The sequence below is a fragment of the Aspergillus nomiae genome (genome assembly GCF_001204775.2).
Source record: "Aspergillus nomiae NRRL 13137 chromosome Unknown contig00108, whole genome shotgun sequence".
NCBI classification, from domain to species: Eukaryota; Fungi; Ascomycota; class Eurotiomycetes; order Eurotiales; family Aspergillaceae; genus Aspergillus; species Aspergillus nomiae.
The window spans coordinates 49,588-75,066 of record NW_015378163.1 but is presented as its reverse complement, the minus strand read 5'-3'; the positions used below and the strand labels follow the sequence as shown (position 1 = coordinate 75,066).

Here is a 25,479-nt window from a genome sequence, read left to right as displayed (position 1 = left end):
AGAAGAAGAAGAAGAACAAAAAAATGCGACAGGAAACAAAAAAGGACAAACTTTGTTACATAGTGGTCTCATAAATCCCCAACCCGGTGCTCCTCTCCCAATCTTTTTTCTTTCTTCTTGGTTATACCGTTATTTGCCATTTTCACACATTTGCGCCTTATGACCCAGATTCGCCTTAGACCGTCCCATGCATATCGTAAGGTTGTCAAATATACCAAGTAATTCAAAACGGAAGCAATGCTTTTTTCGACTTTTTACATAGCAACACCCGGAGCGCCATCGGAGACATTATCGGAAAGATTGATAAGAAGCTGTGCGAGACAACGTTTCGTGGCTGCATCATCACGGAGGACGGAGGAAAAAGTGGCGTCTCGCAAAGGCTCGGGAAGGCATTGGCGCAAGGCCTCACGCGCTCTGCTGTTATCACTCAGGCTACAGATAGTTAGGCACTGTTCACAAATGCAAGGTATTGTTTAGCCGTCGATCATATGTGGCCTGAACTTACCGAAGGAAGCAGCGCACGACGTGCTTCAGAAGCCTTACGGTCTGCTGCTCCACGAGCTGGGTGACCATGTTGCTCAGGACAGTCCCCACAGCATAGAATCTCTCGTATGTCGCACATATATATGCAAGACCAATATCATCGAGTAGGATTTTCTGCACAATAAAGATAGCAACTGTTTTGCTCAACTCCGAACCGGTTTCCATGATACGGAGGCAGAGGGGGATAATCTCGGTTGTGAGGAGGAAGTTAATGACATCAGAAGAGTCATTCTTGACCAACGCTCCGATCACACCAAGAGAGGTGAGGCGAAGGTACTCGAACGGGCGAGACTTGGAGGTCGTATTCAGGAAGGGATAAAGAAAAAGGGGAATGTGAGCTGGAGGAGTGTTTGCGTCAGTCAATAAGCATTGTAGACAAGCATGAGCTGCTACGTACCGTTCAGAAATAGCGTGCGGGTCTCATTGTGGGAGGCGACACATTGCAACAGAGCCAGGGCGTTGCAGACTCGATTCGAAGCCGCAGCCGTTAACTGAGAGGGGTTCAACAAGGGGTATACAGAAATGATCTCCTGAAGCAAAGCAGTCATGACGCCTACAAGAACAGAATTGTTAGCACCCATGAAGTCAAAAAATCGCCACATATAGGAGACAGCTCATACCAAACGAATGCCAAATGACAAGCGCTAACTCAGGAACCTGCTCTCGCTTCTTACTTAGTTCCATAAGAGCAGCTTCTCTGCGGTTCGGATCCAAAAGCTCAGCAACCCAGATGAAAACCTTGCGGTTCTCATCGCTGATCCCACCATCCATCACCGATACTGCGCCTGGGAGAGCGCCATCCCCGCTCAATCCTCCAGCGCCCGCACCCTGTGTTGGGTTTCCAGCAGCAGGATTGCCGGCCATAGCGATGCGATTATAGTGTTGTTGCTGAGCTGCGGCGGCTGCTGCCGCAGCGGCCTGCACTTGGGCATGTTGTTGGGCCACCAAGGAAGAATGCTGTTGTTGGGCTTGGTGTGGGTGGTGCTGGGCTTGATGGTGCTGCTGCTGCTGTTGTTGATGTTGCAGCCAGGAGGGGTCAGCGGGGTATTGATGCTGATGAGAAAAAACGTGCTGAGTCTGCGTCTGAAGCATGACGGGCTGGTGAAGGATCGGGGACTCGTAATCCTCAGGAGGACAGTAGTGGCTGTTCTGAGCGACCGGAGACAGATACAAGGAATGAGACGTCGAGGGAAAGGTTTCTATTGTCAAGGAATTGTACCCGAAACTAAATTCATGAATGACAGTTTTTTGTCGTGGCTATTTGCTTGAGGGTTGAATATGGAAGTGCGCGATTTGGTGTGTTGAAGAATGAAGTGTGAGCGATGGATGGAGAAGTCGAGGAAGTTCCGGACTACGGGAGGCGGGGAGAACGCAAGTTCCGGCCGAGCATTGACTTGATGCTTTAAATCCGTGCGCGGCCCGTTTAAATCGTCTCAAGTCACTCAAGCTTCAACAGCCAATTGCCCCTTTAAGTAGGGTTGATATTGATAGTATAACTACGACCGTTCCAACCCAGACATTCTTTCGTCGGCCATGGTTTTCGGTTTTACTCTAACTTCAATTGAAAATGATCAAATGAAGCGTCTCCATAGCATACAATACTAAGGTGCCGATGTCCCTCTGTGGACTTGCCGCCTTGCACGTTACACAGGATGTCGCACGAGTTCTTCCGGCAGATGCAGGTTACTATTGCGGTAGCTTTGAGCAGAGGGACTCGGTACCCGTCATTACGGTGCAGAAAGTGCCTGATCTTGCCCACCCCCTCAGTCCTCCTGTCTAAAGCCCTCGACCTGCATTTCATATCTTTTGGTCTGAGCGCAATATACTCCGATTCCTGCGGCTACATGCAATTGACCTATCCAAACGATCCCAATCAAGACTTTTGAATACTTAGTGTCTCACATAATTGTCATTGCACTATTTCGTATTTACATCGTTCTTTCATTGACCCATTCGGAATATATCCGAAAACAAGGGGGGGGGATAATAAAAAGAAAAAGAAAAAGAAAAAAAAAAATGGATAGGTCATTAGGACATGAATACATAGCTCGTCATCATACATATCGACTTCAAGAAGAAAAAAGGGAGAAAAGGGTACGGGATTTGACGCAAGTAAGGCAACAGAAACATGGTGATACAAACAACACAAAATGCCAAACCAGCGCCTTTCTATGCTTGAGGGGAACCAAAAAAGAATATGAAAGGAAAAACACGTGGCGAAAACGAAAACAGAAAGTCATAAATAGGTTCTTGGTCTTATGCGACTCATTGGTGGATTTCATTGTATCACTTCGTTAATCATGACCGTCGTGAGCGCGTGCGAGATCGTCTGGATTGCCTAGTGTCCCTTGTCCGTCTCGTTCGCCTATCCGAGCTTGCACTACCTATAGAGCAGTCAGTAAGGGCTATAAATCCATTAGTGCCAAAAGCAGAGGACACATACTTGCGCTGGTGTAATAATCAGAGTAGTAGTATGAGCTCGGGTAAGTGTAGTCGCTCTTCTCATCCTCGTGGTCTCTGCGCCTCCTCAGTCCCAGACATAGAGCAAGCGCACCCAACATGATTCCAAGAGTTGCCAATCCACCCCATTTCTTCCTTTCGCCACCCTGGGGCGCTGGAGCTGACGGACGCGAACCGAACCAGGTACGTCCTTCAGGCCTGCCGCCATGCGCATGATGGGAATACCGGTCTTCCACATATGTGGTCTCCTTTCTTCTTCGTCTACCACCAAGACCCAGGCAAGCAAACAAAGCTTCCAGAGCTCCGCGACAACACAGGCAAGCGCAAAGAAGCAAAAGAAGAAAGACGCCAGCAATTGTTCCGATGACGATGCCTGCGATTGCTCCACCACTTAGTCCTCCATTGTCTGGCGCTTTTTCACCAATGAGTATGGCTCCGTCGGTGCCAACAGGAGCAACAAAGCCCTGTGTGGTTGTTACCGATGCAGTCGCAGTGATGGTGGATGCACTTGTGCCTCGTACTGGAGGTGTAGCGGTAGCGGTGGCCCAGATTGACGAACTTCCCATCACACATTGGTTGTTGGAACAGACGTACGCCGCACCACAACAGGTGTTTCCGCAAATGGTCTCGCCCAGTTCGGCCTTGCAACTCCCTGAACCACCTCCGGCAGTCGTTGTATGTCCTACATAGCTGCTCCATGTAGAGGTAATTGTCGCCACATCGGTTTCCGTGGTGACGAAGGTTGTGGTGAAGTACTGCCAGCTGCCACCAGAGGAATCTGCACAGACTGCCTGGCCATTGCTATCGGTGCTACACGTCTGACCAGAGCTGCAGCAGAGTTGGCCATAATAGCCACAGGAATTCGCGCAGCGCTTCTCAAGGCCGGCCTCCTCAAAATCCAGAGGGGAAGCAGCAGAGCGCTGAACTTGCGCCAGTAGGGCCAGTATGGAAATCGCTGAATGTAATATGCGAGAAGTGTGCATGGTGGACGGAGATATGTGCTGGGATCACGAGAAGAATGCCAAACTCGCTCTGTCCCTCTCCAAGCCCGATCAACCACAAGCAATGTCGATGAATATTATTCAAACTGGCTAGACCGGTCACCCCGGACTATGTATGGGTCGGTATCGATAAGAGCTTGTAAGCGAAGGACAACAATCTTCAACTTCGTAACCACGTCAGAAAGAATGTCAAAGCAAGCATGACAAGCAAACAGTGGCAGAAGAATTCTGAAGAAAAAAGAATGAGGGGGTGGATGAGGGGGGGGGTAATCCTCGTGGTGACCAAGAGACGGTAAGTGACCGTCAGCTTTGCTTTGAAGCCCTGTCTCCCAGCCTCCCGTATAGTACCCAACCACCAGGATTTTCTGCAACAAAACAACAGCAACAGCCAATCGCTACCTCTACACAAGAAAAAAGGCTCCAATGAGGTACTGACATCAAAGTTTACTCATTGATAGGAATTTCTAATTTTTCCTTCATTGAAAATGAGGGGGCTGGGTGAGTACCAGCTTTTTCCTTGTCTTTGATCTTATCGTCGCAATGCATTGGACGCTGTGCCCCTCACTGTATTGGAGAAACGGCAGAGACATGACTCAATCAATCATCGCCCTCGCTGACCATTTTTGCCTTCCGTCCCTGACACCAGTTTCATACTAATTCCCCATTAATACCAGCGGAACAAAGATAGAACCTGAACTAAATCGCGCGTTGAGTAACTCGAGTCGGTGTGCGAGGATCCCCCGCTTCCATTCGACACATCGATCTATAAATTCACACCTGAGGCAGCTATTCGAGGGGCCCCACGCAGAGCCTGTTGTCGTCCATGCAAAGGCCATCTGTGCCTGTGTGTTGTCTCGTCACACTTTAGTGCCTTGCCAGCAAAGCGTATGAATCAGGGACAACACACACCGGTGGAAGATTATCCGATGGGATGGTCCAGACTAGTCTTTTTTCTAGCCTAGTTACTCATGCATGAAATTAGCGCAAGCAAATGTACGATGGGTGTATTTTAAGGTGTTCGGTACACCATTCATGACAATGAAGCGGTGTGATGCCTTGTATGTGTCAGTATTCCGTCCTCTTTGTGCGTGCCTCATTGCCTGGTACAAAGTCTCAAGTTAATTCATTCCCGGTCATCAGTATATCCTTATATGGCTCAGACAGTCATGTAAGGATCTTGTGTCCCCTAATCCTAACTAGATATGTACATACATAGACGCCAAAGAACAGTAGATTTACACCTTAGCATAGCCTTCGAACATAACATCATTCAATCATCCTTTCCGAAAGAAAAGCATACGACCTCAAATCAGGCAACAGTCCAGCCATAGGCTTTCCGGCAGTATCTGCACGAAAGACGTCCCGTTCGTTTGATTTCCAGGAGATCAATCTGCTGTAACATATAGGTAAAAGAAAAAGAACAAAGAAAATATTTTCATATCGCATATCCACCATCAAGAAATGTAAGAGCATCAACGCTGATCAAATAAACATACCGGCCAAGCCAATGACCATGCCAAAGACGAGGTCTTCCAGACTCGAGGTCCGTCCCGGGGGTGCCCGATTCATGTCTCCGGCTCCAGTAGCATATGTGTCGCAGTAGCCCAGATTGAGGCCATGACAGGCGTCCATACTCAAGCTGGAACAGGTAGAGACTGCTCCGGCTGCCCCTCCGCCAGCTCGGGTTACACCTCCACCCTCAGCTGCCACCGTGACTGCATAGCCTCCTCCTAAACTCGAGAGACAACCAGTGTACTCACTTTGACACAAGGAGTAGTATGAGGAGCATACACCGGCGTTAGGGAACGTCGTCGGTACATAGATAAACGGATAAGCGCCTGGCATCGTCGACCCAGTAATAGTAGCAGCATTGGGTCCCGTGGTGGTCATAGAAGCAGTTGCGGTTCCTGGAAATCTAAAGGTGGTCGAGGCAGAGGTGGAGTCTCCGGTAAGAGAACCTGTACATTTCGCTCCAGTCGGACAGCAGGCAATATTGTCGGCGGCGTCGCGAGAGCAGACAGAACCTTGTCTGCAGCAGACGTCGGATCTACCCATGTTGGAGCATGGGTCATACCCAGCCGGACAGCTGTCAGCCCGCTTTAATATACGCAAGACTTCATATGCCCTTTTGTTTGCTTCTGCGGATTGCGGAGGAGAAAATGGCAACGTCTCTATCGATAATACAGTCGAGGCGAAGAATGCGGCCGAGATCCACCCAAATACCTTCATTCTAGCGGCTAGGGCTAGAGTCCGCCCACTGAATTGTATGTAACTCTTGAGATCGGCGTTCGGTTTAGATTTCGATTAGGATTCTTGGTGTGATCGAGTGTTGTGTGGTATGCGACAGTAAAAATACCATGCGGTCAACAAACTACTGAAAGCGGCAACCGTAGTGTTAGTGGGTGGTTGAAAGACTTGAAACAAAGCAACATCCAAATTGACGGGTATGTATGAAAAGCAACTCACACTCAGTGGCTAAATCCCAACTCCAGATATCTTCGAGAACGGTCGGCCACGGTACCGGTGACCGGAGTCGGGTGGATGATGTATTCTGCATCGGGCTGTACTTGTTCTGGTAGTTAGGCGCAATCTCCACCGAGATCCCTGCCACAGCAACCGCGTGTCCACCCATTGTCCAACCACCTGCTTGGCTATTAATATGAACCTTTGACATCAAGGTGCATGTCTCAATAAAAAATACTCTGCTACAGCTCGTGCAGTTTTACCTCTGTTTCTTCCGGTTCTCATACGTGGAAAAGGGAAAATTAAAAAGAAAACTGTATAATGGGCAAAAACATTTTCTTACATATCGTGTCTAACGTTCAAGGTTATTTTCCGAAAACCGAACTCTCAAGCAATGCATGCTTTTCAATCTTTCCTTTTGCTGAGTTTCGCACGCCATGTAGTTCTTGGATATGCCTTTCTTAACCTTGGAAAGTGACTGTGTTAAAATAGCACGTCGCATTATTTGTCTAAGCGTTGAACCACCGAGGCACTAGGTGGTACTTCTTAACAGAAACACTCTATTACCAAATTCAACTTTATATATCTCCATGGGCTTCCCAGATAGGTGGTTTTAATGACGCCATGAAATCTGATCCAAACATTACGCCTGACTCGGCACGGCTGCTATGGAAGCCCGTATCTTAGTCGAGCCTGCAATCCGGTCTCCGTCGGAACTCCTGTCTGATCAGTCTACAATGCGATAGTCACTGCTCCGTACTAAAATGTGTAAAACCGTTACAATGTTGCCAGTCGTATGACACTTAGACAATTACTTGGGTCAATGAATGGGTATGTATAGAGAGGGAGAGAGGCTATTTCAGTGTTGAACTATTTGATTCTACTACCTTTTCTCAATCCTAGATGGTGTAAGTGCTTGACAAACTGCAACGCTCAATATAAGTGCAAACCAGGCTTTTACAAATACCGACTTGTTCTTCGTTCAGGCATCCACACCGTACGGGCCAGAAATCCTCTCCAGAGCCAGGAAGATCCTTCAAAATCAACACGGCATTCAAGCGCAGCGCTGCAAACTCGTCATAGTAAGTATATTGCTCACTGCACATGAGGAAACATCACACTTCTGGGAGGGATGAATTCTCAGCTACCGTTTATATTTTATGAGGCCACCAGAGTTGTTGGAACTGAGGAGTCGTACGCAGGACCGAGGGCAACGAGGCGACGGGCAAGGCAACCGAGTCAGTGATATTTTCTTTAAAAAAAAAAACGTTCTATCACAATACTAGAGCCTAAAACTACTAGGTAGGAGATAAACCTTGCTGAGAAAGTGGGTAAATAGTGAACTTGGCCTGCAAATCCCTGTCAACTAAGCGACACGATCATACCCGGAAAGAATCAGACGACCTCCGCCTCATGACATGCCAAATTATTCAGGACATTCGGTGATGGCAAGGGCATTGAAACCCAGTTATTTGACAGTTGATACGATGTGCACTAACGTGGTCTTACTCCAATACAGTTCATCGCTTATCCTTCCAAAAGTGTTTCGGCTCTGGGGACAAGGTAGACGCATTCAGTACACATTTCACAATGACCTGCGCAATGTCCGATCAAGATCATATTGTGCTCAGGTAGCTTGCTTGCGAGCAAGTCCTGAACTCACTTTGACAGAATTATTTACGAAATCTCAGATCAAATTGGATTTCCTACCTTACGAATTAACAGCTTTCTGAGCGATTGCTTATAGGAAATCTTGAATTCCACAATTTGACATTACTACACTTTCTAAACCATCATTAGCACTTAGTTATTCTGGAAGGAGTTTAAATATGTAGTTTTTAGGCTTAAGGTCAGTATATTACTGGGGAATCAAGAGACTATTGAACAGGAAGTCCCTGTGGCGGCATGTGACTGAGGGGAATGTCATCACATCTCAACTCTATCACCGTCTCCACCATATCCATGGAAAATGCGTACCGCCCACCAAAAACGAGACGAGTAACCTCTCTATAGGTTGTGATTTTTGGACATTGGAGTTCAATCGTTAGATAGGCTTTTATAAAATTGTCACCCGCTAGCATGGCGCCAGGAGATGGTTCAGCCTCAATGGAAATTCCTATCGTTGACTTCTCGTCCTGGAAGAATACCCAGGACCAAGCCTCGCGGTTAAGAACGGCACAAGAACTCGTCAAAGCATGCCAAACCGTTGGCTTTGTCTACATCATCAACCACTCGCTGTCCGAGTCCGTCCTGAATGAAGCATTTGATTGGATGAAACGTCTTTTCAATCTTCCCGAAGAGGAGAAGATGAAGCGCCTCATCCTGAGGGTTGGGCAGTGCATCGGGGGTATTCATGGCCTGGATTGGAGAAAGTCTCCCAGACGATGCCCACCGGAAATGATGAAGAAGCAAAAAGAAAGTTGCGAGAGATCCCAGATGTCAAAGTATGTTATGGCTTACCTCGTACACGGACCAACGTCATGTATTGAGATGAGAACGGTAAAGATAAGGACTGTATCTTATAGTGCCATAGGAAGTATACGATATCGGGAGTGATCAAAACGCTGACCAACCTAATCAATGGATCCCCGACGAAGCCCTCGTTGGCTTCAGGGCTTTTATGATCAAGTTCTATTGGGAGTGCTGGACAGTCGGCGAGGAGCTTTTACGTGCTCTAGCCATCGGATTGAATCTAGAGGACGATTCTTATTTAGTCGACAAACATTCCGGCCACGGTAATCAACTACGACTACTACATTACTTGCCCGTACCAGCCGAGGATCTTGAGAAAGAGCGGACAGCCCGTTGTCCAGCGCATACGGACTGGAGTTCCTTAACTATGCTGTTCCAAGATGATTGTGGAGGTCTGGAGGTTGAAGATATTTCTCGGCCAGGTACATTCGTTTCTGCACCTCCTTTGGAGAATGCCATTGTTGTAAATGTTGGTGATCTTCTGCAAATGTGGAGTAATGGTAAGTATCCTATTCTACTGGCACAATGCGGCGATGAATGCTCTGACCCGTACAGACCGACTCAAATCTACAAACCACAGGGTCAGAATGCCACCGCTTGCCGATCGCTACGAGGGTCCAAATCGGATGACCCGTGAGCGGTTCTCGATTCCCTACTTTATGTCTCCAGACCCATCATCTGTGATTGAATGTATTCCATCGTGTATGAGCGAGAACCAGCCCGCCAAGTACAAGCCAATCACACAGGCAGAGTATAACAAGATGCGAGCCTCTATGATGTACTGAACAAAGCCGAGCCACCATGGCTGATCGTGGCACTTCTACATCATTAGAAAATTGACAGTCCAGTTTGTTGGAAATGAGCTAAGAGAATGAACAAAGTCCTGGGTAGCAATCTTCGCATGTGCTTGAGTTTGTATATCGCACACAATCCCATTTTGATCGTATCATCCAGCTTTTCTTCGAATGATATCCACCCTGACCAACCCAAAGTATTGAAATATACAAGTCAAGCTCTTGGTGGACAGTACAGAGTATATACAGTGACGTGAGAGCCCTAAGCCCTAAGAAGCACCGTATCTGGAAAACGCCCCGCTGGTCGTGACGGCGGAGTTCAACTGAGCTTTGGCCGCCGATAAGTTTATGCCCGAGCCTCCGTCTTGCCTCTATAAGGAGTACAATAACAAAGGCTATAGACCTTCACTGAGTTGATCAAACTTCTAGCTCACACTTTTCTACCGATTGCGAATACATATCAATCGCAAATATCTACAGTACCCCTTTCTTGAACATCCCGCGACCGCGATTTGCATCCCCTCACCACACCCCTCATATCTAACACCCCTATACCTTGTCAAAATGTCTCTTCCCAATGAAGCTCTGCAAAAGGTAACTTTTCAAACACCTACTACATCAATAAACACCTAGCTAATGGCTAAATCCGATGTCCAGCTCCTCCAAGAACTCGAAAACCGCATAGTCACCTCCCAACAACAGATCGGGATCGCCAAGGCCCAAGTGACCACAAAACAGAAGGCTATCAGACTGTTAGACTTGACGTCCAGTGAGATGAGCTCCTTACCTAAGGACACGCCTGTCTACGAAGGTGTAGGGAAAATGTGAGTGGGCCTCCACCTTTCACGAGCAATGTTTCGCTTGGATTCGGCATCAAAGACCGACCTGGTGCTGACTTTGACTTGCTATAGGTTCGTGGGTGTCCCAATGTCGACGGTTGATAAACGCTTAGTGGCCGAAAAGGCGGAACTCAAGTCGGATGTGTCGGGGTTGGAGAAGAAGTTGAGTTCGCTGGAGATGACACATAAGAACAGTATGGAGCATTATGAGCGGTTTGTGAAGTCTGGTGGTAAGGCTTGAGTTGAATCGCTTCTGGTCCTGAAGTCATGTTGGGGTTTGTTACGGATCTACTTTGGCTTTGGGAAATTTGGCTTCCCCGAGTTCGACGTTTTTGAGAAACAGAAGGGAGAACCGACGAAGCGCTCTGTAACAGGAGCTAGAAGGAATTGTTCAAGATGAAGAATGAGGACAGCGAGTTATGCTGTTACTCGTGCAAGCCGGTTACTGTGCAGAAAACACCCCGGCGCTTGGATATACAACGGTTTCCGGATGACGTACGGAACTTTTGGCTATGATATCTACTGGCTGGACCAGTCGCTGAGACAGCGATCAGCTACTCTGATGCCTAGGGAGTGTTGCCGGTCGCTAATCATGTTTACCTCGGGAACTCGAACTCGGCGCATGTCCTTAATACTTGACTATCCGCTGGTGCCTCTGATAACTAGGTAGAAACCAATGTTAATAATGTCCTCACAGATCAATATCTCCGTCGCTCTTCTGTATCTCATCTTCAGGTACGATGATTAGGTGAGTTTGGCCTCTAAACAGAGTGTGCTAGAGACAAATCAGATCGCGCATTGTAAGGTGTTGCTCTTTCCAGTTTCTCAATTTATCGAGTCGGGTACTACCACAAAGCTTTGTAGCAGCCTTTTGCTGCTCAAGGTAGGGCTCTTTCGAACAGCACCTCCAACGCTTGAAGCCTCGCCGTGATCATTGCCAACGACCCTCGAGCCATTTCGCTCGGAAAACAGCATGTGGAAAACTCGATCTCCATGCGGGTTGTTTGACAACGACATGGTCTGTTAATTACACAGAAGTAAGACTATTCTGATCCCGCTGTAAATAACTGCCCCTGCTCTGCCTTTGACACTATTGACCTCAGGTACCTACGAAAATGTCCAGAGTTCTTGTACCAGAGACATCCAATTGAGGCAACTTGGAGCCGAATGAAGAAATGGATTCAAGATCAAGATCTTGAAGATTGCTAGTTCTCTTATAATGTCCTCCGAGCTGCTTTACGGGAGGCCTGAGATGCAGTTCCAGAAACCTTTTCGAAAGTCTTCATGGATTCCAATCAGGAGAGGTGTCAGGAGGCTCATAGTGGCCATACTAGACTCTGACACTATAAAATGTGATTTGGAGTGGAAGAGTGGCTGACAGGGCCCCGGGGGGCTCGGGTCTACAGTATAGCTATGTAAGGTGTGATCCAGGTATACAATAACAATCACAGACTCTGCCAAAACTGTCGCGAGTGATAATATTATATCCAAAATCTATGTCTTTCCGGGTGTTCCTGTTTCTCTTTATCCCGCGGTCATGGACTATGTATATTGGCTTTGAGGGCTCTTTTCGGTATACTACAAGATAATTACAATATGTGGCATTGTTTTAGTATATTTACGCTTACGGTAGCGTCGTGTCTATATTCTATGCTACCTAGATATCCCCGCGAGCCCCCACACCGGTACTATATGAATGAAATACGAAAAGTGGCTGTTAAATGTTAAATCATTTTAATAGCCCTAAGTCACTTGACTCTGACTCTAAGATATCATTTGTAAATATCTTTCATGATCCATTACTATCTATAGAGTTAGACATTAGACATTAGACTGACTCAAGACACAAAACCTACGTATTTTCCTTGAATAAATTGATAAACTTTCTATCTATATCGAACTAAAATAGAAAAGCTTAATATAACTTCATGTCGCCGTGGCTGACTTGCCTGGACGCCCGCAGCCCATTCTTACATAGGTAGTTTATAGAAAGTAAACTAAACCAGTTAGAGTTCATATTTATCATTAGGTTAGTACTCAAAGTCAAGCACTTAGGGGCCTTTTGCCCGGGCTAGCTCCGGGCCAACCCGAGCCGCTGCTTAGCTGGAATCACCAATATTATGCTAAAGTCGTACCTAATTGAGTTTGCCATCAAGACCTGGAAAACCGGGATGGCTTAATAAGTTAGTGATCTAAGGCCACTATGTGCATACAATTAATTCGACCAGGGTTGAATAGCTCGGAAGGCGATTACATGCGACCTACGGATTGGATGCTGCCGCAGCCTAGCTAGGACCCGAATTTGTGGGCGGAATCTCAATACTTATCGTGCTGCCTGTGGCCACCATCATTTCCGGACAGAAACTGGCGCCTGTCTTAGGCAATGAAGCTCATGGACCTGTCACAAATTTGAAAAGTTTTCAGGTAAAATGTATTCCATCTTCCCACACTTTTACAAACAGGCAACGGGGCCTTGTCGCCTAATCTACAAAACCCCCTTGCTCCTAGGTCTATCTATATAGACGGGCTGAAAAAAAAGTGTCTCCCCCGAGCCGGAATCGAGCCAGCGACCTTTTGATTACAAAGGAAATTCCATTACAGTCAAACGTGATATCCAACTACACCATCAGGGGTTTCGACGTGCTGGTTATATATTTATAATGTCTACAAGAACCAAAAGTATATATATTACCTAATTCCAACCATCTGAACTGTAGGATGGCTAAGCCAAACGGATCTCATGGATCTTAATGTCCCTTTGAGCACTACTGTTGCGTCAGCCGATGCGCGCACCCTTTTGTTTTGTTATACCGGAGGATACATGTTACGACAGAATCGTCATCGCTTGCATGTCGTGTTGACTTTGGGTTGCCCGTGGCAGATGCATAAATACTCGCGGTTGCGCCAAATGCCCCTCAGGTTTATCATATTCACTGAAAATCGCTTAAATCGCCTTTTGAATACCAACCATATAACACATATTTCCTGGAAACCACTATTTTAAGATATCATCTCTTTCCAATGTACACTGGAAGCCTACCTAATTAGGAGCTTACCTATCTAGGAGCCTACTTATTTAAAAGTCTACCTATCTAGGAATTTATTTATCTGAATATCTTTCCCACGTATATTTCTAATCCTGAATTCTATATTTTTGATTTAATATTTATTAACACGTCCAGTAGACTGCACTCTTTTTTACCTAGTAGTCTATTTTTAAACTTTGAGATTATTAGATTAACCTTATAATTGGTAGTATAAGGTATTAAGGCCTAGGAATGGGGAAAGTAGTTTACAATGATCGCTGTTATTTTAGACCCTTTGTTATATCCACAATGTATATAAAGCCTATTTATGATACAATTGTCAATGAGAGCTGCTTAGTACTACTAAACGGCCGTTGACAACCCGAGAAAAACCCCTGAATAGGGGCTGTATTCGGGTATAATGCGGCTGATCGCAGCCTGCAGGTGGAAGTGACCTGGAGGCCCGAGTTGAACCTAGTGGCTGTGTCGATATTATGGAGCAGTTGCTAGAGGCCGGGGCTAATACTGAGGCCCGGGATTCCAATAACTGGACAGCACTGTTTCAAGCCGTTTTCATAGGAAATCCGAGAATGGTGAAGCTACCACTAGGCCATAAAGCCAAGCCTGATCCTCTTGACAAGCAACAGGGGATACCTCTGGAGTATGCAGTCGCACTCGGTCTTCACCCACCCGTTTTCTTCCAGAAGACCGAAATCTTCGACATGCGAGATGGCCATTTACAATATCGCACAGCAGATTCTCGAGACCCGTCCGCTCAACCATGAACCCCAGGATCGCTTTGGTCGCAGCCTAACGTGGTGGATACAATTGATGGGTCATACCCGGATGCGAGACCTTTTGACTGGTTACGGTATGCAGCTAAGAGGTGATGGACAGGAACAACAGGGCCGGTACCAGCTTGGGGTGAGATCGAATAGAGCTACACAGACATGTGACATCTGCACCATGAGCCTTTCTCGGGATAATCGAGGCGTTTTATGTGGTGCTGGATGCGAGAAATATAGAATATGCCATATTTGTTGTGCGTTTGGCGCCAGTTGTGAGGATTTCGTGAGGAACTAGAGATTTCAGGGATACAAACAACGTGTCATTCTACTTTCAACACCAGGATACTCAATGATTAGTACAATTTGTTATCCATGTCACAGATGGATCTCTTAGACACCCACATTACTTTTCAGCGATCTTATTCCAACAGCTCTAAGTATATCATTCCACGCAGTGCTATTCTAAAGAATAAAGAACATGAAACTCAGCGCAAACTAAAGCACTTTGCCTAATTACAATTCCATTACAGTATTGAAAAAGGAGGGAATTTCATCTGAACTCCCTGCACCATGTACCTTATGACAAAACAGTTCTGATACCAAACTCCAAGGGATTTGACAGGTGAGTAAAGCATCCTATGATTCCGATACCCGCAGTAGTGCATAGCCAACATCTATACACATACTCGACAATCAATTCTTACTATTTCTCCCCAGAATCTCCTTCTTAATACCCTCCAAACCCCTCCTCTGCGCCCCAGACTCATCAAAATTCTCCTCCGCAAGCCAACCCTCCAACGCCTCCTTAACGCCTCTAGAATCCCACTCCTCCTTCAACATCGAAAACCAAGCCGTATCCCTATTCCTCCCCTTGACAACCATATGCTGCCTAAACACCCCCTCAAACACAAACCCAAGCCGCTCCGCCGCCCTCTTCGACCCCTCATTCAGCGCATTGCACTTCCACTCCACGCGCCGATACCCCAGCTCCTCGAACGCATACTTCAGCAGTAGATACGACGCCTCCGTCGCACCCGTCGTGCGCTGCAGCGCAGGCGAGAACAGCACCCACCCGATCTCGAGCCTTAGTTGCTCAGGCACGATGCTCATTAAGGTGATCCAGCCCAGGACTTGTTGGCTCTTGTCGACGATGGCGTAGAAGAGGGGATCAGTGGAGCTGCATTTTGTTGTTACTGAGGCTTGGAATTTGTCGAAGTCGGCCTCCGGGTAGGGGCCTTCTGGGAGGTAGGTCCATGTTGATGCTTTGTTGGGGTCGGAAGTGCCGCCGACGAGGGGCCAGAGGGCCTCCGCGTGGGAGGGCGATAGATGGATAAGGTCAATTGTACGGCCTTGGAGTTGTCTGGGAGTGGGGTGTTGGGCTGGGGGTTGGTTGACTGGGGCGCGAGGGGGGTGGTCATTGTGGCAGTGGTGGTTAGTAGCAGGTAATTGTTATGGACTTAGTACTACTTTAGTGCTGGGATGACGAGGAAGTAAATAATGTTGGGTGTGGACGTGGTTTAGATATAGTAGCTGCTCGTCTATTAAAAAATTACGTCGAAAACTCTATTTGGTTGTCTTAACCACTGTGTATGTGAGTTTAGGTAGGGGATGCGATGCGGGTCCTGTTAGCATGTGGGAAGTGGGAGGGGGACGGAGAAAGACAATGCCCGGGGGAGCTGTGGTAGCAGATTGGACTGTGTACTGTCTACAGTATAGTGATTTACTCTACCAACACATGTGCTTACTTCTTTAGGAAGGCAAGGGTCTCGGAAATTGAGATAGAGTTTGCGAAGCATTGCAGCAATTAGGCGCGGCCGGCCCAATGGTGAAAGTTCGAGTTCCCGGAGAATACATCAGTACATACACACCGAAGCAGGTACCAACCTTCGACCACATGCTAATACAGCGGAAGGAATAGATACCCCATCCTTACTTGGGAGTAGGCAATCTTAGATAAAACCATCCCCGATAACCTACCCAAACCCCTCACTAGTACTAATTCGCACTAAATACTAAAAACCTTTCCCCACCCGCCACAAGGCTGACGGTCACTGACTTTTCCTTCATCTACATGACACCCACCGACGTCATGTGTATCAGGCAGCAAATGCAAGTGATCATCATATTTGATCGAATTAATTCCACCAAGAAACTACTGGAAGGTAACAGAACGTCCACATCTATCTGTCACGCGCATGCCACCAATCTATCAGAAGATCGATCGATGGATGATCAAAGAGAGTTTTGGTTCCGCGGGATTAACCGCCTTGTTTTCCTTGGTTGGCGGTCGCCGTTACCACTCGTTTTTGATTGAGGCCGACTATCTACTATAGTAGCAATATCTATGTATAGTACCTAGTAGGTACTAGGGATAAACTAGGGGTCTTGATAAGACGGCCTAGGTCAAGGGAATGTTTCACATAACCGCTGGGTTGCAGACGTGCTTGTTAGGTTGCGCTTGGACGAACTTGGACTAAATTAGGGCTGTCGAGGCGCGCTGGGAGGATTCATTGGGTACCGTTGGTGGTAAGAGTCAGTAGGAGTAGGTACTACCTAGTAAAGGTTTATTCGAAGAAATTCATGTTGTCTAGTGTACTATCAATAGATACCTATCATCCATGGGCATTTGTTATATCTAGAACCCCTTTTCTACTCCGTACAGAGAGAGAGATAAAGTCACCAAGTGGCCACCCGATGCGGATCATCAGCCTGACCCCCAAAACCCAAACTGCCAGTCCAATGGGTGATTCCTGCCCAGCGATCACGACAGTCGAATAACAAACGGCTTTTCTTGTCTTTTGTCCCCCACTTTTCAGCTGGACCGCCCGCGTTTACGAGGCACGGGGGCTGGTCCTTTTTCTTTCCCTCTGACACTGAGGCTCAGTCTTATTTCTCTTCGCTTCTCTTCTTCCTTTGCTTATCTTTCACCTTTCTTTATTATTTGCCCATCTTTCGCTTCCAGAGGCTACCCCTCCTTGTGCTTTGCTTTTGACCCCTGTCACCTTCTTAGGGTCTCTTAATCCCACCACAGCTGTTTCTTGGAAAGTTGTGTTTGCCAAGTGCTTCTTCCCACTACGTCACTTCTTGTGTCTCCTCTTTTGAATCACAAAACCGCCCCGCTTCGACAGTTCACATCCCAACTGTCATCATTGGAAACACAATAGAATATTAGGCCCATTTGATCCCAGAAGAAATAAAAAAAATTTTAAAAAGGGAGGGGTGACACAAAACCAAATAATATACTCTTCACCAAGATGCGTCGTCATCAACAACAACACATCGTCCCATGGACCGATTCCGAGTCCGACTACTCAGAGTCCGACTATTCCATGGAAAACGGCCGCCGCCGAACGTCCTTCAGGAGGCGTTCCTTCTCCCGTCATCGTTTCAGCCCCGATCACGGCAGCAACACTTACCTGAGTCCCGTCGTGCAGGACGTGCATCTGCACCGCTCCGCATCCACAGGCGCCCGGCGACGACGGTCTCACGAGCGTCCCCCGCCACCTCCGGCCGTCATCGTCGATATCAAAAACGAGTCACGGAATCAGGGCTCCAACAAAAGTGCCAACAAGGCCCGTAAGGACCAGCACCAGGAGACTTACATTGATCCCTACGAGTCAGAAGATGAGACCCTCTTGCGTGCTCATCATCGACGTCCTCGTGCCAGCACTGCCAGTACGCCACGAGAGGCGTCACCGCGGCAACATGAGCGGGATTATGAGCTGGTGATCGATCAGCGGCTGCTGGAAAAGAACGACCACCGACAAGATCTGGAGCTGTTGAGACAGCAGCAGGAAATAGAGCGCTTAGAACGAGAATTGGCTCGCAATCGCCTTGAAGCCCGTGACGCTCGCGATTCCCATGATGTTCGTATCCTCAAGCAGGAGGAGGACTGGTACGAGGATGAGATTAGCGAGCGACTGAGGAGGCTTGAGAAGTATGAGAAGAGCCAGCGCATGGAGGAAGAACAGCGGCAAGCGGAACGCCGCTGGAAGCTGCATCAATTTGAAGAAGCCCAGCGCCATGCTAGGGAGGAAGACGGCGTCAAATCAAGACTGCGCGAAGAGAAGCTCAAGGAGCTCCGACACAAAATCGAAGAAGAGGAGGAGCAGCGCAAAGCAGAACATCGCTACAAGTTGCGTCAGTTTGAGGAAGCCCAACGCAGAGCTAGGGAGGATGAAGATGTCAAATCGAAGCTGCGGGAGGAGAAGCTCAAGGATCTTCAACGCAGGATCGACGAGGAGGAGGCGCAGCAACGACTCAAAGAGCAGATCCGCCAAGAAAAGCTCAAGGAACTTCAGCGCAAGATTGACGAAGAGGAGGAGCGCGAGCGAATCAAGAAAGAAATCCGAGATGAGGAGGCGAGAGCTCTGCTTGTAAAACAGGAGAAAGAACGTAAAGAAGCTGCGATGAAGGCAGCGGCCATCGAGGAATGGAAATTGAACGAGGAGCGGCGGATCGCTGCCGAAAGAGAAGCGAAGCGGAGACGTGACGAAGAATTTAGGACACGATTGAGGATCGAATTCGGTTACACGGAGGAAGAGATTGAAGAGATAATCACCAAAAAGAAAAAGAAGGAGGAAGAGAAGAAAGACGGCAAGGGAGATGAGAAAGAGAAGAAAAAGGAGAAGGAGAAGGAAAAGGAGAAGGAGAAGAAGAAGAAGGGAAAGGAGAAGGAGAAGGACGACGACGACGAAAGTGAAAAGGAAGAGAAGGAAGAACACCGCCGGACGACTTGGATCAAGGTATGCCACCGAACTGCCAAAAATTTCCGTGTCTGGCCAAACTAACATCAGCGTCTAGGTCCACCGCAGACATCTTCTGCCTGACACTCTCATGGCCTATCACTTGCCCTGGGACTGGGATGACGTGAGTGCCCTCGAAGGCTTGATATCTCCGAAGTAAGCAATGCTAACTGACAGGTGTCAACAGCGCGATAGCAACTATATAATTATCAAACAATGGATCTCGGAAGACTTCCAGGAAGAGCTCTTTGATCACACGCGCCGACTTCGCGAAGGCAAACTCATTACCCAGACCTCCAATACACTGACAGAGTTGAAGGTCAATGACAGGAAGAAGGACAAGATGTACCTTGTGCGGAAGAAGAGCCCCAGTCGGCGGGCATGGATTTTTACTTGATCAGCCGATTGAATTGTTTTGCGAAACGCAAGTGATACCTCTATACGTCTGCTTTTCATGGCCTAGGATTTGGTGTCCGAGCTGTCTATTGGCTTTTTTGTAAACTTTGATGACTTGTTGGACCTGAAATGTTTCGTGTTGATGTTCATTTTTTTCGTCATGAGTTGGGATTCTGATGATATATGATCGCACCTATATATGATACAATGATGATTGCCACGATGTATACCCAAACTCCTTTATCACCCAACCCAAACTCCCAAATAAATGCTCAAGCAAAGGAAAGAAATAGGTTATTTGTTATACAGACACCTAGCGCTTAGTCTCTTGATGCCCAGTGCTTCTCCGCACGAAGAATCAGCTCCTCATACACTGTCCAAGCGAGTGCTGAACTTAGCGCTTTTCTGGTGATACGCAACCCTAAGCCGCCCAATAAGCTCCGCATGCCATCTTCTTGAATCATCATCTTCACCGCCCGCATCATGTTTCCGTACTTGTTGGGCATAAGTTGCAGTCGAGTCTTGACCGCATCAAACGGATTAGTGATCGCGGTAGCAAGGCCAGCCGCCAATGCTCCAGAGACAAAGTTAATTGATGAGGATGATGACTTCAGCGATTGGTCACCAGTTCCTGAGTCGGCCAGTGATGCGAAGCGCCGCTTCAACTGCTCATAGAAAAGAACATAGAGCCCTGCGTACGGGGCATCACGGGCAGCAGTTGCCCCAAATCCAGCAAAAAGGCCTCGCACACCTTCTGTGCGGAGGATATCGCGCCCTGCACTGTACAGGCTGCCATATGCGTAATAACTCGACTCATAGCGTACTTTCAGTACGGTGACGGGCATCATCACAAATCCCGCCGCAACGCGAGCGGCCGCACCCGTGGCAAGGTTGGCCGAGTTCGACAGCTTCGGAAGAGCAGACGAAGACACCGCACCTTTACCGTTTGCGCTAGCGTTGGAGAGGGCCACTGGAACTCCGGTATGCGCTACACCTTGTCGTAAGGCATTGAGACTTGTGAAATAGAGCGCTGAGCCAAAACCTGTGCGGAGGGCGGAGGGAAGGGTTCCACGCCATAAGCCACGAATTCCATTCGGAGAAGAGACAATGGACTTTATGGTCGGTAGAAGCGCGGCGTTCTGAGACTGCTGGACTCGGGTCTTGAGGAGGTCTGCTGGCTGGAGGAGGATGGCGGAGCTGAGGCCGGAACAAAGGCCGGCGGCGAAATGAAAGGTGGTTTTTGATGCTGCCAGAAAATTAGACAAGAGTCACTTTGCTTGGTCTAACGACAAAAATTGTAGTTTTCTCTAGCGGGCCAAAGAAAGAAAGAGAGTGAAGCGAGGCCGTCAAATCGAGGAACATACTCGTAGTGGCAGAGGTCTTTTTCACCTGCGGTACTGCATATGCAGCGCTGTTCGACATCGTAAGGTTATCCACAGGCCCAGCCTGGAAAGTTCACGGAACGAAGTTATGTGCTTGAAATGTTGATCAGACAGTGAGTATCACAGCAGATTCAATTCATCCGCAACGGACACCGCTTTTTCGTAGATGACGAGAATCTTGCGAGAGACCGGAATGCGGTCACAGTCACGAAAGGGGCGGCAGAAACCACATCTCAAGCGATACAGTAAAAGTGATGAAGAATTGGAAAGGTTAGATCTGACATGTACTACTCAGATCAGGTACGATGTGAGGTTCCAGAAAAACGGAATTGCCGGTAGTATTTTTCCTCTCGAACATCGCGATTGGTGAAGTCATCAGAGCTCCGTTCCGAATTATGATTGGCCGGATACAGTTTCAGATGGCCACATGCGGTGTATTTCCGGTACTCAAATACAGTAATCAGTTTGGTGCGGGGAGGTATGCAGTACGACAGAATTACAGTACATCGGCTTACCTAACTTTTATGCCAAACGGGTTACGATCCCCGGCCACGAGACTTTTCAGTTGGTGTCCATGTAGTATTTTGGGTGCAGTCAGGCCTGCGACACTACTAGTAGTGCGTACCCATCCATGGATGTACCGAGGTATATGTGTGGAATTCTGCCAATTGGGAGACGATTTACTGTTAGACGAACCCAGCCTTGAACTCTCCCGCAGCAATCCTGGGGAATGACTCTTGACTCAATTTACCCTTCGTTCAATGTCTCATCCAGGGATCTGCAATACGAATTTTGTATTGTAGGCCGGATGCATCCATAACTAAGGCAAAGTCAAAATTGCACCCGCACTCAGTAACCAAGTACAAAGCCCAAGAAATGATTCGGCAGTTGGCGGAGTCACAGGCTAGCCAATCGGTTTCCTGTAAATGCGGATTGACAGCCTGCGATGCTTGACCCAGTCGTAATCAATCGACGTCACGGGTCTGGATGAACCGAACGGATGTCAAGTTAGTTTAGGTACAAAGTAACTCCACGAACGCCAGTCGACGCCTCTCCCTTTGTACAGTCACTTTTCTTTTTTTTTCCCCTCTTTGTATCTGCCATGCCCTCTTTCTCATAACTCCTCCCGATACTTACCCCGTCACAACAGAGATTGACCATCATCCGTGGACAGCCGGAGTCGGTCTCTGCCCGTAATGCCTGAGTGGCCTGCCCTTCCCTTCTTTCCATATCCGCCTTCCAAGGCTGGCTACTGGAACCCCGTTACGTCGACCTTGAATTGGTGCGAGGAGGTGTGTCCAACCTTTTTGTTGGTCCTTTTTTCTGCTCAACTCACTCTTAATGTCTTCATAAAACTAGGATTACTATGTGACCATCTACTCCGCCGAGATTGTCAACGCTCTGACAAACCTTCTGTTTATGTGGCTCGGAATCAAAGGGCTACGCAGCTGTAGGCGCAATGGACATGATTCGATCTTTGAAGTGGCGTACTATGGTTATCTCCTAGTTGGAACGGGGAGTTTCCTGTTCCATTCGACCCTGAAATGTAAGTGATAGATTTCTATATATCTTCTACGAGGAGTGATTGGTAACTCGAGCTTTCTAACCTGATCTTCTCGGATAGATCCCATGCAACTCGTTGACGAGCTTTCTATGATTTACACCACATGTTTGATGTGCTATGCGTCCTTCTCATACTCGAGACCGACAAGCGTCCGTGTATTCCTAGCCATTGCGCTGACCGGTCTGGCCGTCTTCATCACCCTCTATTACCACTACCTTCAGGACCCTGTCTTCCACCAGAATGCATACGCTCTCCTGACCATTGTCGTCGTCCTGCGGAGTATGTACACCATGGAGGTAACCCTTCGCCCTAAATGGCGACACACCACCGAGGAGGACCGGATAGCGCGCGAGAAACAGGGCCTACCCGTTCCTTCGAAGGATCATCAACATTACGAGAATGTGCGAGATGTCAAGATTCTGAAGACCATGTGGTTCATGGTTATTTATGGACTGAGCATGTTCCTCGGCGGCTTCTTTATCTGGAACTTGGATAACCACTTTTGCACTAAGATCCGCGGATGGCGGCGGGTAGTGGGGCTTCCGTGGGGTATGTTCCTTGAAGGTCATGGCTGGTGGTATGTCTACTATCTCTGGTTCTTTATCTTTTCTGCGCCGCCGCAGGTCTGAGCTCGTACCGTACTTGCTAACATTGTTCTGTTGTTAGGCATCTTATGACCGGTATTGGTGCGTATCTCTATATAATTTGGGGTATTTGGCTGCGCCACTGCTTGAACAATCGTCAAGAGGAATATTACCTGTGGTGGCCGCATTTCTGGAACTTCCCCGAGATCATCCGTATTAGCTCCAGAGACAAGGGCGAAAATGGCGTGGCCAAGAAATCAAACTAGGCTAGTGCGATTGTTCTTATTGATGATACTATATCCTTACTCCGTTTTGAGCGAGCATTGTAGCCAGCAGCTACGGTGGCTTGACTATGACCCTGGCATCTATGTTTTGCTTATTCATTATAGACATTGGTTTTGGCCTGGCCAGGACCATATTATTATAGAGAACAAGATGAGAAAATTGAAGATGGTATTACAGCTCACAACGTGATTTAGGGTCTTTAAGATCATGTTGTTTATCCGATAATCTATATGGAGCTCATCGATGTACGCCATATTTGTTGAGGACAGCATAACTCCTCTGTAGCTGCGGGCTGTCTAGTGAACTTCACAGTTTCGGCTTGGAAGGGCCCTTCTTCCCCCTCACGGGGGCGGGGACGTTCTCCTTCCAGCGCGGATCAATCGTGAGTTTCTCAACTTTCGACTTGCGACTCCACTGCTCTCGGAAATTCTGGTCCTCCTCTCGCCAACGCTGCAGTTCCTGACCCAACCACTTACTGGCTGCTTCGGCGCATTCAGTCGGTGCTTCCTGGGCAAGGAGATGTCCGAACTCTTTGAGATAGACGTCACGAACTCGACCCGCAGCTGCCCCTCCACTGCCGCCTAACCCTACGCCAGTGTTGGCCATCTTGTCGGCCATCATCTCGGGAAGACACATGTCTGATTTACCGCCAAATATGTACATCACACTAGGTCGAAGGTGTGGGATCTCTGCGAATATACGTGACGGCTCAGGGCGGTAGAAGGGGAAAGATCCCAGATGATCGGGGTCGAGATCGGGATGTGTTACCCGATTGACCGGTACATCTTTGCCCGGAGGTCCATCGTAATTAGGGCGTGAGAAAGTAAATACTTCTTGGTGAAGAGGTGTTGTTAGAGTGACGGGTTGTTCGCCGTCCTTCGATGCTTCGTTGGGAAGTTGATGAATAGCCGTGGGAAGTTCTCGCAGGCCGTATTTAATCCAACGGTCAAGGACACGGGAGTCCCAGGCTTGGTAGAACGGACTTCGATTGAAACCCTCCGCAGCGGCCTTGCGCGAAGGCCAGATATCTCGTCGATAGGTTGATAGTTGGGTAGTTTTGGCTATAACCAGTTCTCGCTTGTCGGCTGATACGGGATCTAACTGTGTCGTTTGTCGCTGGATAACGGGGTCTAGCAGCACCAGAGTGTGGATGAGTCGAGGATGCATCAGGCATAATTTCGCACTGTGATGGTTGAAGGGTGTCAAGAAGAGTTGCGCGGCTCCATTCTGCAGAAGACTTACAGGTGTGCACCGCCAAAGCTATGACCAATCCCAATGATCGGACGAGGCATCTCCTTGCGCTTTACGTTGACGAGGTGAAGGAGGTCTCTGGGATGATCAAACCAGCTAGCTGTTTGCGCGCCAGTGTTAGTTTTAGACTATTCGCCGTCTGATTTATCGTAGCACCCAGCGGAGACATTGTTACGTACGGTCGTTGCCCAAGAGATCCTCGTTGTTTACATAGCTTTGCCCTTGATGCGCAACGTCGGCTATCCAGATACTTCGGATACGGAAGCCATTGGCTTTGGACCGAGCATGTAGTTCTTCCCAGAGTGGTTCATAGAGTTCCTGTCAAACAGCATTAGCCGTCTATTTCCGTTAAACAGCAAGCCACATTTGAGGACGCAAGTAAATACCTTCGGAAAACCATTCGCATGGGTCGCCAGAATAGTGACATCACCTGGCTGAGGATTAGGGTTATCTAGGGGAATATACTGCTTGACAGCTAAATGTAATTCATCTTCCTGTTCGTTAGCCGTAGCCGCGGGATATTCCCGAATATGCTGGCATTCGACCACATGGTCGACAATGCGAAAAGGCCCGGAATTTGTAGGGGAAGACATCGCATAGGTATAGTTTCTATTTGGGAAAATTTCGGTTTATCATGGGCCCGCCTGGGGCTTTTTAAAGGCGGAGTGTTCCCAGCTTATAGTCTGGGGTAGCGGAGCTATGCCCAGGTCACTTTTGCCGTGGACTGGATCGCTGAGCCGAGGTGCATTCCCGTAATTAACTCTGAATGGCCCGAGAAGCAGTGCCGAGCATTTTGCATTATTATCTTGCATTATACACTAGTTAAACAAACCTGTTGTCTCCTGGGCATTATCTGGGAGCAATCATGAACAATCTGGATAATCTA

The 25,479-nt window shown here is 48.0% G+C and overlaps 10 protein-coding genes across 10 annotated transcripts; 4 read left to right on the top strand and 6 right to left on the bottom strand.

Annotated features, from left to right (window-relative positions):
* Nucleotides 1-96: 96 nt before the first annotated feature.
* Nucleotides 97-1,635, bottom strand: ANOM_004380 (Rcd1-like cell differentiation family protein; the record flags this gene model as incomplete). The annotated part of the gene is made up of 4 exons (XM_015549637.1): nt 97-432; nt 506-881; nt 941-1,096; nt 1,164-1,635. 4 exons carry the CDS (start codon nt 1,633-1,635, stop codon nt 255-257), a joined length of 1,182 nt encoding a protein of 393 aa, XP_015407561.1. The 3' UTR covers nt 97-254.
* A 1,135-nt stretch (nt 1,636-2,770) lies between these two features.
* Nucleotides 2,771-3,986, bottom strand: ANOM_004379 (uncharacterized protein; the record flags this gene model as incomplete). The annotated part of the gene is made up of 2 exons (XM_015549636.1): nt 2,771-2,927; nt 2,987-3,986. The coding sequence occupies 2 exons, from the start codon at nt 3,984-3,986 to the stop codon at nt 2,842-2,844; spliced, it is 1,086 nt and encodes a 361-aa protein (XP_015407559.1). The 3' UTR covers nt 2,771-2,841.
* Nucleotides 3,987-5,486: 1,500 nt separating this feature from the next.
* Nucleotides 5,487-6,059, bottom strand: ANOM_004378 (uncharacterized protein; the record flags this gene model as incomplete). Its single annotated transcript, XM_015549635.1, has 1 exon — nt 5,487-6,059. One exon carries the CDS (start codon nt 6,057-6,059, stop codon nt 5,487-5,489), a length of 573 nt encoding a protein of 190 aa, XP_015407560.1.
* A 2,487-nt stretch (nt 6,060-8,546) lies between these two features.
* ANOM_004377 (isopenicillin N synthase family dioxygenase) lies at nt 8,547-9,724 on the top strand (the record flags this gene model as incomplete). The annotated part of the gene is made up of 3 exons (XM_015549634.1): nt 8,547-8,930; nt 9,001-9,439; nt 9,495-9,724. 3 exons carry the CDS (start codon nt 8,547-8,549, stop codon nt 9,722-9,724), a joined length of 1,053 nt encoding a protein of 350 aa, XP_015407553.1.
* A 539-nt stretch (nt 9,725-10,263) lies between these two features.
* ANOM_004376 (putative prefoldin subunit 1) lies at nt 10,264-10,813 on the top strand (the record flags this gene model as incomplete). The annotated part of the gene is made up of 3 exons (XM_015549633.1): nt 10,264-10,327; nt 10,391-10,557; nt 10,645-10,813. Exons 1-3 carry the CDS (start codon nt 10,298-10,300, stop codon nt 10,811-10,813), a joined length of 366 nt encoding a protein of 121 aa, XP_015407554.1. The 5' UTR covers nt 10,264-10,297.
* Nucleotides 10,814-15,079: 4,266 nt separating this feature from the next.
* Nucleotides 15,080-16,282, bottom strand: ANOM_004375 (GNAT family N-acetyltransferase; the record flags this gene model as incomplete). Its single annotated transcript, XM_015549632.1, has 2 exons — nt 15,080-15,746; nt 16,251-16,282. 2 exons carry the CDS (start codon nt 16,280-16,282, stop codon nt 15,080-15,082), a joined length of 699 nt encoding a protein of 232 aa, XP_015407551.1.
* A 1,358-nt stretch (nt 16,283-17,640) lies between these two features.
* Nucleotides 17,641-19,561, top strand: ANOM_004374 (uncharacterized protein; the record flags this gene model as incomplete). The annotated part of the gene is made up of 3 exons (XM_015549631.1): nt 17,641-19,131; nt 19,190-19,255; nt 19,319-19,561. 3 exons carry the CDS (start codon nt 17,641-17,643, stop codon nt 19,526-19,528), a joined length of 1,767 nt encoding a protein of 588 aa, XP_015407552.1. The 3' UTR covers nt 19,529-19,561.
* A 286-nt stretch (nt 19,562-19,847) lies between these two features.
* Nucleotides 19,848-21,140, bottom strand: ANOM_004373 (putative mitochondrial carrier protein; the record flags this gene model as incomplete). The annotated part of the gene is made up of 2 exons (XM_015549630.1): nt 20,892-21,140; nt 19,848-20,773 (listed from the first exon to the last, which is right to left on the bottom strand). Exons 1-2 carry the CDS (start codon nt 20,947-20,949, stop codon nt 19,848-19,850), a joined length of 984 nt encoding a protein of 327 aa, XP_015407557.1. The 5' UTR covers nt 20,950-21,140.
* Nucleotides 21,141-21,987: 847 nt separating this feature from the next.
* Nucleotides 21,988-23,431, top strand: ANOM_004372 (ceramidase; the record flags this gene model as incomplete). Its single annotated transcript, XM_015549629.1, has 4 exons — nt 21,988-22,201; nt 22,269-22,455; nt 22,534-23,050; nt 23,140-23,431. Coding segments are annotated over 4 exons (993 nt in total), but the record flags the coding sequence as incomplete, so codon positions are not given.
* Nucleotides 23,432-23,648: 217 nt separating this feature from the next.
* On the bottom strand, nt 23,649-25,194 carry ANOM_004371 (putative toxin biosynthesis protein; the record flags this gene model as incomplete). The annotated part of the gene is made up of 4 exons (XM_015549628.1): nt 24,980-25,194; nt 24,773-24,911; nt 24,585-24,693; nt 23,649-24,525 (listed from the first exon to the last, which is right to left on the bottom strand). The coding sequence occupies exons 1-4, from the start codon at nt 25,184-25,186 to the stop codon at nt 23,649-23,651; spliced, it is 1,332 nt and encodes a 443-aa protein (XP_015407555.1). The 5' UTR covers nt 25,187-25,194.
* Between the last annotated feature and the right edge of the window lie 285 nt (nt 25,195-25,479).